Source organism: Xiphias gladius, chromosome 10, assembly GCF_016859285.1.
Source record: "Xiphias gladius isolate SHS-SW01 ecotype Sanya breed wild chromosome 10, ASM1685928v1, whole genome shotgun sequence".
NCBI lineage: Eukaryota > Metazoa > Chordata > Actinopteri > Istiophoriformes > Xiphiidae > Xiphias > Xiphias gladius.
Window position 1 is genome coordinate 20,689,105 of NC_053409.1, and position 10,362 is coordinate 20,699,466.

General features: G+C 40.3%; 2 protein-coding genes across 2 annotated transcripts; one reads left to right on the forward strand and one right to left on the reverse strand.

Annotated features, from left to right (window-relative positions):
* The first annotated feature begins 525 nt into the window (after positions 1-525).
* Positions 526-2,487, forward strand: LOC120794968 (nuclear factor 7, brain-like). The gene is made up of 2 exons (XM_040136385.1): positions 526-662; positions 770-2,487. The coding sequence occupies exon 2, from the start codon at positions 787-789 to the stop codon at positions 2,176-2,178; it is 1,392 nt and encodes a 463-aa protein (XP_039992319.1). The 5' UTR covers positions 526-662; positions 770-786; the 3' UTR covers positions 2,179-2,487.
* A 1,480-nt stretch (positions 2,488-3,967) lies between these two features.
* si:dkeyp-110a12.4 (pancreatic secretory granule membrane major glycoprotein GP2) lies at positions 3,968-5,308 on the reverse strand. The gene is made up of 3 exons (XM_040137384.1): positions 5,173-5,308; positions 4,368-4,536; positions 3,968-4,133 (listed from the first exon to the last, which is right to left on the reverse strand). The coding sequence occupies exons 1-3, from the start codon at positions 5,241-5,243 to the stop codon at positions 3,996-3,998; spliced, it is 378 nt and encodes a 125-aa protein (XP_039993318.1). The 5' UTR covers positions 5,244-5,308; the 3' UTR covers positions 3,968-3,995.
* Positions 5,309-10,362: the final 5,054 nt, after the last annotated feature.

Genomic DNA, 10,362 nt, shown 5'->3' on the forward strand with positions numbered 1-10,362 from the left:
AGGTTCTGACTTTTTTTTATTGACAAATGTTCGCCTTAACTGTAATACAATGCTGAATTTTAGTTATATGGTCCTGTCAGCAAGATTGCTTGTTTTCCTTCATTGATTGCTCAATATACTGAAGAATTCTTTAAACATCATCATACTGCATCTTCAGTTTGGGAAAATTCTTTACAGACCTCTGATAAAGAGAAGTGTAGTGTGCTTTCAAGCTCACCGCTTAAACCTTACATCTCAGGCTCAATAGACTGGATGTTAAATATATTTACCAAAAATATAGTAACTCTGAAGCCCCTTGTGGTCCATGGTCCCCTTTTATATTCCATGGCAGCTCTTTCCTTAAATCTTCCAGGTATTTAACTTAGTTATAGTGAAACTGCTCCATTACGTTCAGCCTCCAGCTACATTTGAACTTAAACGCAACATCTATCAGTCAGCATTTCAAGCTCCACCCCTCATCCAATTCGACTCAAACAAAACAGGAAACAGTTTGTTGTTCTTCCTTACTAAAGAGAGAAACGAAGACCGGAAAACAGACCATTTTTCTAGATTCACCCTCAGACCAAACTAACAATTTCCTCTGGATGAGTCCAGCTACAGGAGATAAAAGTGGAATACTATAACACTGCTGCTCATACCTGCTGACACTGCACACATTGAATGTGAGTTTGACTCAAAGTGAAAGTAAATTTCATAACTGGGCATTTCCAATCAGTAGAGGACAGAGGGGAGCTGTGCTGACTGTACTTTCTGTCTGCTGTGTTTTCAGCTTTACTCAAAAACTAAATGGCTTCTGTGTCCGAGGAGGATCTCTGCTGTCCGGTCTGTCAAGAGGTCTTTAGTGATCCTGTTGTTCTCACATGTAGCCACAGCTTCTGTAGAGGCTGTCTGAATAGCTGGTGGGAAGAGAAACAAACACCAGAATGTCCAATTTGTAAGAGAAGATCTTCAAGAGAATATCCAACGTGTAACCTGGTGTTAAAGAACCTTTGTGAGGCCCTTTTACAGGCAAGAGATCAGAGATCTGCAGAGGTTCTCTGCACTTTGCACACTGAGAAACTCAAACTCTTCTGTCTGGACCATCAGCAGCCAGTGTGTGTTGTCTGCAGAGACTCAGAAAAACACACCGACCACAGATTCAGACCCATTGATGAAGCTGTACGGCAACAGAAGAAGGAGCTTAAGGAAGCTCTGGAGCCCATAAAAGAGAAGTTAAAGGGTTTTGAACAAGCTAAAGTGAGGTTCGCTCGAAAAGCAGAACACATTAAGGTCCAGGCCTGGCACACAGAGAGGCAGATTCAGGAGCAGTTTAAGAAGCTTCACCAGTTTCTAGAAGAGGAAGAGGAGGCCAGGATCACTGCATTGAGGGAGGAGGAGGAGCAGAAGAGTCAGACGCTGAATGAGAGGCTGGATGTTCTGAGCAGAGAGATAGCAGGTCTTTCGGACACAGTCAGAGTCACAGAGGAGGAGCTGAGAGCAGAAGCCGTCTCATTCCTGCAAAAATACAATGCTGCAATGGAAAGAGTCCAGGAGCGCACCCTGCTGGATGTGCCACAGCTGCTCCCAGAAGCTCTGCTAGATGAGGCCAAACACCTGGGAAACCTGACCTTCAACATCTGGAAAAAGATGAAGGACATTGTCTCCTACACTCCTGTGGTTCTGGACGCAAACACTGCTGATCCAAGACTCATCCTGTCTGAAGATCTGACCAGTGTGAGAGAAGGAGAGAGACAGCAGCTTCCTGTCAATCCAGAGAGGTTTGATTATTACCGCCTTGTCCTGGGTTCGGAGGGCTTCAACTCAGGGACTCACAGCTGGGATGTCGAGGTTGGAGAGAGTGCATTGTGGGAAGTGGGTGTGTTATCAGAGTCTGTCCAGAGGAAGGGAGTCATACAGTCTGGATTTTGGGGAATATGGTGCTGTAGAGGTGAATTCTCATCATGGTCACCAGATTCATCCAGTGAGCTCCCAATGCAGAAGAAGCTCCAGAGGATCAGAGTGAATCTGGACTGGAACAGAGGAAAGCTCTCGTTCTCCGATCCTAATACCAACACGCATATACACACCTTCACACACACTTTCACTGAGAAGCTGTTTCCATATATTGACACTTGGGATGAAGTCCCAGTGAAGATCTTACCACTGAAGATCTCTGTGACAGTGGAACAGAGCAGTTAAAGATAAAGAGGCTGATTAAAATTATTATTGTATTTATTTCCTAAAGGGAAAAGTCAATGACTTTAACCTCTTAAACTACACCTGTCCTCCTGCTTTCTCATTATACCAAAGGTATGTTTAGTTTTCTTTTAGTTCTCACTGTTTTTTATTTTTGTTTTGTTCTTTAGTAGTGTAAGAATTTGCTTTTTCTTTCTATTGTTGATCTTTTCATATGTGTGAAATGATTTCGCTCATTTTCTGATCTTTATATTTGGATTGTTTAGCGTTTTTATTGTTATGTTATTCTTACTATGTCATTTTAAGTTATTAAGTTTTTTTTTTATTATTTTGGCTTTGTGTGGAGCCATGAAGACCAGAAAACTGATGGACATCCTAATAAATATAAATAAATAACCACACATTTATCAATAATTTGTCAGATGCAACAAATTTATTTTAAATTCTAGTCCAGATGAAAGTTTACATACATGAAAAGTGATTCACGTTTAATTACATACATTAAATGTTTAAAATATATAGAATCTGTACATATGAAATGATCCAAAATATAAAAGGATTTTCTACTTGACGTAATGAAGCCAAGATGAATATGTCTGTAAAAGTGTTGTCATTCATTCAACATTATCTACAAAAGCAAAACAAGAAAAGTTTATTTCAATTTAAACATTTAAATCACCATAAACACTGAATGTATATTCATTCCTGTTTTTCATAAACATAATAAAATATTGTCTTGACTTGGTGTCATATTCTGCAGGTCTCCTGCTTTTGTGATAGTAACAGAAATACAAATATACAATATTTCAAATAAAAAGTGACAACAGTCCACAGTTTAACCTACCAGCCATTTTGTCGCTGAATGCTGCTTTTTTGTTGTGTTGTCACCATCTGTTGAACTGAGCCAGTGGAGCTGCACATGGCTGATATTAAATCTAATTTAATCCTTGTTTTCTTAAAGTACCAGAAGTTAAAGTACTGACTAAGAATGGTCCCTATCAAAGTGTAAAATTATATTATTGGATTATTATTACAGATGTATTTCCGTGTAAGCAGCATTTTAATGTTGTGGCTGGTTGAGGTGAAGCAAATTTGAAGTTTTTTTCTTGGGAAGTCTAATCTATAACAATGCATCATACTTTATAGGCTGATCATACTTATGTCTTGAATGTAAAATTTAAATTTGCAAAGCAGATGTCAGATAAATGGAGCGGAGTAAAAAGAACAACATTTCTCTCTGAAACAAAAAGAGGAATAAAATGGGAATATTCGGGCAAGGTACAAGTACCTCAAAGTGTTAATTCAGTATAGCATTTTAGTTTCACCACTGGGGAAAAAAACAGGGACAACACTTGAGGGAGACCTTTATTAAGTCGATTTACTACAAAACAACAAATTCATTTCTTAAAGAGACACATTTGCAATTGCATTATCATAAATCACACCTATGCACGTGTGTCTGTATTTGTACATGTGTATGTGTTTATTTGTCCTTTCAGCTGCTCAGAAAAGCTCCTGATCCCCTGATTCATGAGGCCACCTCTGAGATGTGGTGAATGTTGGACAGAGTGAGCTGCGCCTCCCGGGCTGGGTAGAAGCGTCTGGAGCGAAGCCACAGCCTCCCAAACACCCCTGTGATCAGCAGCAGGACGACCAGCAGCCCTCCGAGAACAAAAGTCTCCACAGGGGGGACTCCGCCTGCATCTGCAGAAAAAAGGACACAGGTGGAGCCACACTTTGCACGTGAATCGTTTTAGGTATCTGTAATCTCTAAGACTTGAAGATTTAAAAGCTGGAGCTCTAAAACCCGTATACAGAGATTATTTAAAAGATAAAAGCTTACTCAGACTGGGCTTTTCACTATTGTTTAGCACTCGTCTAATGGGTCCATAAGACACTGTATGGGACAGTGGGACGTCTCTCCGGATCCTCATTAATCCGTCTTCCTCAGAGCAGTTCTGTTTGGAAATACATGAGTAAAACATAAAAAGAACAACGATGCTATAAGATTCAGTGTCAAGCAGTGCTTATTTAAAATCAGGGCAGCTTGACTGGTAGCTCATATGGCTGAAAAACTATTCTAGCCTGATGGGTCTATATTAAGAGCTTAAGCTGCACATATAGCAGGCTGCTTGTCTGAACTGGCCTCTGACTCTAGGTTTGACGAATGGGTGTTGCATGAGCTCACTCACAGGCTGGCACAGCCCTGGGCCGTTGTGGCAGATCTGGACGTTGCAGTGGAGGAAGACGTTAGTGTAGGAGCTGCCGACAAACTTAAACATTTGTATCCTGAACATGGCCTCTGGACCCTGGCCATTCTTGAGGACACTCAGGGTCTGTTCGTTTGACAACACCGGGCAGCTAGGGAGGGAGACAAAGGAGTCAGGGAGGCACGGCGGGAGTGGGATTTAAATCTAAAATGAAACACTGTACTTTAGAAAAAGAGAGAAGGAACAGATTTCGAGCTAAGAGACAATGTAAACATTATCTGAAGTGATTCAACACAGTGGGAGACAGATTAGTTTGAGCATTTCTTTCCCCTCCTGCATGGTGAAATCACTGTGCATTTAACTGCTCTGCTGTTGCCAACGCTCCCAAATACTGCCGGGTTGTCAAGGACGTGCACAGCTGTTGGACTGAAACGCATGTGGCCTCTCTGACAGGAGTCACATGACCAGCCTCTGAGAACTGTTGTCTGGCCAGCTCTCCAGGCAACAAACTCTCTTATTACAGATTTCGACATTGCGCCCATGTAGGAGGACGTAGAGCTGTTTGCAAGTGTGGTGAAACAACGCAGCCACAAGCAGGTTTCAACAAACCGTCTTTAAGGAATCTCGTGTGAATATCTCAGTCTTAACCTATTCATTCTTACATTTTCAGATGCAAAATTGCAAATTGAAAAGGATAGGCTTGCCATGAACGTGTTGTTTTTTTCCCCCTATTGGCTCCTATTACACACAAATATACTGCTTTTGTTCAAACAGTCCCCAGACAGACCTGTCTCTGATGAAGGTGTACTGTATATTGCTGTATGGATCACTGGTTGGTGTAGCCCAGCACCTCTCCATACGCAGTATCAGGTGAGCCGGTATCTACGGGACAGACGGGGGTGGAGTGACAGTCAAGTCAGTCTCTACACAAGGTAAACACTTTTTCCAAAACAGACCAGGAAATGCTGATTCATAGTAAGTAAACAACAGCTGTGCCAGGAGGTTATAACAACATGGAAGAGAAGAAGAGCAGCACTCAAATGACTTTCTGGTCACGGGTGGAGTGTGAGATTGCCAGCATTGCTTGGAACGTCCCGCCACACAACATATTGCTTAACGTCGTGTAACAATGTGCTTAACCTAATCCAAAAATAGCTGTCAATAACAAGAATACTTGCTCAGCATCAGAGCTCATCTCAAACAGGCATTTTACTCTTACCATCAACATTTTACCCCCAGTTTCACCCGCTCAGAGAGAGCTTGTCGCACGAAACACAAAATATTGCTTTAAACGGCGTAACAATGTGTAGCTAAATCTCATACAATATTCAAGTTAATATGAGGTGTCGGTATTAGGTGGACATCTTTAAAACTCTGTAGTAAAAGAAAAAGTTATGGACTCTGTGACTCAAGTTTATTTACCATGAAAACTTTCACAAAGATGTCATCATCCAGTGTCAGCGATGGCACAGTGGTCCATCTGTCCTCGAAGGCTGCATCTTTGTACAACAACATTGACACTGAGAAGTTCCCATCCTCTGTGTTTAGAGTTATCGTTCTGCAGAGTTGATAAGATTAAAGCGGCCACGTGTTAAAAAAAAACAAACACATTTTACGGTCGGATCGGGAGCCATTCCGATTAAAAACACACTTACCTGACATCCACCCTGATCATGTTTTCACCGTTGGGTTGCTGGACCATGTAGTTGATGGGGTAGCGGCACACAAAAGTTATGTTGATATAGTTTCTCGTTATAACATCTGAATCGTTGTTGTGAATGGTGTTTATGAACATGATGTGAGTATCATCTGAGGCCTGAGGAGAGAACAAGAAAGACAAATACAAAAGTCTTTGGGGAAAATTTCCGTTTAAATCTACTGTAATTATTTCTCTTTTTTTTTTTTTTTCAATTTATCATTTGGTCGATAAAATGTCCGAAGATGTTGAAAAACGTCCGTCACAATGTCCTGAAGTCTTCAAATTGCTTATTTGGTGAGACAAACAGTCCAAAACATTAGATAACCAATCTAAGGTCATATCATGGAAATAAAAGAAGATAATTCGCACATTTGAGATGATAGGATTAGAGAATATTTGCTTTTATTTCTTGAAAAGTGACTGAAACGACTGATTTATTATCAAACTTGTTGCAGATTAATATTATGTTAATCGACTAAATGATTAAGTTGACTACTCGTGTCAGATCCACAGAATCCTCAGGCTGGAGAAAACCCTTGAATTATCTGTTTAGAAACAGGCTATTTAAAACAAAATGCTTAACTTTACAGTACTGACTCCTCATAGTGCAAAAACAGCAGTACTTGAAATTAGTGCTGCCACCAACTCATTATTTTGATGAGCGGTTAATCTGCTGATTATTTTCTTGATTAATTGATTATTTGTTTGGCCTATAAAACACCAGAAAACAGTGACAAATGCACATCACAATTTCCTAGAACCCAAGGGGACATCATTAAATGCCTTCTTTCGTACAAGACACAGTCCAAAAACCCAAAATATTCAATTTTACTATAATGTAAGACTGAGAAAAGCAGCTAATTCTCACATTTGTGAACCCGGAACAATCAAAAGTTTGACATTTTTAGTTAGTTGTTGGAATGATTATTAAAACACTTGCCAAATAATTTTCTTTCAACTGACTAATCAATTAATCGGCCAAGTGTGTCAGCTCTACCTGACATGTGGTGCAAAAATGAAGTCTGGGATATATGAGAGACAGTTAGTCTCCCTTCATTACAGAATGTCACCGTTCACATTGCAGATCCCTACAAGATTTAAAACTCAATTTCCAACTTTGAGCACTGTAGTATGGCTATAGATGTGAATGTGGTTAGAAGGCAAAATGTCTCATGTAAGTTGGCCACGGCTGCAGCATTTCCAGTTTTAAGAACCACATTAAAAAGTAACAGGAGGAGTCACTTTATTTAACCTCTTTCCCAAGCTATAGCTTCCACAGCTATCGTCCTTTCACACACTGTAAGTGTGAGCGATACTGTTCAATATTCTTCTGCTGCCAAGTGACGTAGGTGAAACCATTAAATTTGAGACGGGTGAAAAGGTTGTGCGCAAGGTTTGTCTGGGCCCCTGCTGAGCGCAGATGGAGGATGGCTTCTGTGGTCACTGAGCAGGATGAATGGCTCCGAGCTCTAACAGACAAGACATCTTTTACTACCTCTTGGTAAACACACGACCCCCCACTATGAGCACCACTGACAGGTTAGTACCGCAAGCCAACGGGTCTTCATTGCTTCATGACAGAACCCCACTGGCACTTGCACTTATCGCTCGAAGGCTCCACGTCTCACAAATGCAGAACTATCACTGAAACTTGAGCAAGGACGCCGTCATGTTTGAATGAAAATGGCTGACCTTTAAACCCAACAATTCAGTCATTTCTTCCCTGACGGCCGGGTTTAAAAGGTTTTAAGGTCAAGGTGAAGGCAAGATTGACACCTATGGCATTCTTCTGCTTTAGCAACAGCCATCTAATCCAGGGCAGGCATACTTTCCTGAGCCTCTATGCAAAAACCTTGTAAAACTGCTGAGCTGGGGGACTGGGAGATTTCCTCCCTGCGTTAACCTTTTGCTTGCTTTACAAGAAAAATCTGCATGCATACCACGCAAGAAATTCAAGGACACTTGGTTGCTCAAGTAGGGATTTAAAAAATCTCCGAAGACTGAATCCATGAGAGTGGCTGGATTAAAACAGTCAGGGGGCTAGTTGGCCAATGATTTATGGCCTTCCTATTTATGGCCTTCCTATTGTTGAAGTGAATTTCAACAAATAATCATCATTTTCCATAAATTCTGATGATTTAGGGACACGAGATCGTTCGAGGTCCCATTCCTGCATTGAACAAGGTCCTGCGCCGTTATAGGGAAAAGGAACAATGCCACCCTTCTTTCTTGACATACATGCCCCCCCCCCCAATTCTTTTCTCTTCGCCCCTTTCTGACTGGGCTCAGACTATGTGCCTTTCTCTGTCCATCTTATTATACATGCCATGAGCTATTTCCAAAGTACCCGTCTCAACACAGATGGTCTCAGTCCACATTTACGTCGCTGAAGAAAAAAAGTGCTGTTCCCACTTCCTACAACAACCGTAGACATCGTAAAATAGATAATTTATTATGATGGGGATTTTATGTTGTCAATAATGGAGATACCAAGTGTAGTTTGTCTTCATGTTGGTTAAAGCTCATGTCTTCTTCTTTTGTTAGCAGTTGTTCTAAATGTCCGAGTTCACGTGCAACATTTGATTTGTTTTTTGTGTTTTTTTAGACTCTTAAGTCCAGCAGACATGGCCTGACTAAGAAACCTTCACAGGCTTTAGAGCAAATCTTTATCAAAAGATTGAAGGTCATACCATTATAGTCCCACAGTCTGAGAGATTTGTCTTTATGCTGAAAACATAGTCATCTCCGACCTCAACGCCTCGGCACTCTGGATCATTTAAATGCAGATCCCAAACCTAAAAAGAGGAAACACGATAAAAAACAAAAACAAAAACAAATGTTCAGTTATTAAGCAAAATCACACTGCAAATGATATAGGGAATCAGTACTAGGGAATGTCTACTTTAAGGGCAAATACTTTTGAGATGTGTCGGTGCTGACTTACATAAACTGGAGGCACTTTGTTGAGGAAAAAAGCACTGGGAATAACAACCTCCATATGGTCGTTGGTGCAAATGACAGTTTCATTGAGCTCTAATGGAAAGAAGATAAAAAAAACAGATCCAACCTCCCTCAAAAATATGTGAAAACATATTGATGATTTTTTAAAATTGATATCCCTTTTGCATACTTTACCATTCATCTCTCTTAGACTTAACATTTAGACAAATTGCTATTTACTGTGTGTATTATCAAATATTTAACTGACATTTACTCAAGGACTCAAGTATTTCCATTTTCTGCTACTTTTTTGTGATACTTTTACTCTCCTACATTTTAGAGGGAAATATTGTACTTTTCACTCCACCACACATATCTCACAGCTAAAGTTACATTTCAAATTAAGATTTTACATACACAACACAAGATGAATTCTTTAGATATGATGCACCGTTATAGATTAAACATATAATAATAATGAACAAAGTACTGAGTGAGAAGCTCTCAACCAGCACCAGATTTATGCATCAATAGTTAGTATCCAAAATACAGTATAGAATAATATAATTTTTGCTTTTCATACTTCAAGTTCATCTTGCTGATAATACTTTTGTACTTGTACTTAAGTAAGATTTTAAATGCAGGACTTTTCTTGAAATCAAGTATTTTCACAGTCTGGTACTACTTATTACTTTTATCTATCTAAACGATCTTAATACCTCTTTCAGGAGTACTAAATGTTTATTGCCAATTCACACACACACAGCTGCTGTTATGAAAGAAACTACAAACATCATTGGAAAAAAGGGTTTTTTCTAGACTTGATTAGACTTGACTTGATTACTGAACTTGATTGGATTCGATTTTTTTAATAAGGACATTTCAAAGCTCTAGCAGCCGGGGTAACTTGTTTTAAACCAATAATCCTCAGTTTGAAAATGGGCGCTCTGATTACTTCTTGAAGGTACAAGGTTTCCCTAAAAAGGCAGTTTGTTTGACCCTTGACATTTCATCCCCGGTTGTGTGATGCGAGGTGTGAGCTCACCTTCCTCCTCGGGCTCCAGATAGACGGCGGAGAAGACCATCCTCATGGTGAACAGTAACCAAGCAAAAACCAAACTGGCAGATGCCATCTTCCAAGGACTCTCCCTCTGGTTTCTCTTAGCTCAGCCACTCCACTGCCTTTGGGCCCTTTCGCCAAAACTCCCTGAATCTTCCGGGGACTATTCTGAGGACTCGTTGTCACCACAAGACGTAGTACCCCTCTCTTCCTCCAACCCTTGAAACACAGCTCTAATGAACTAGGAGCCTCCCTCTGGCCTTAAAACACCAGCTTGA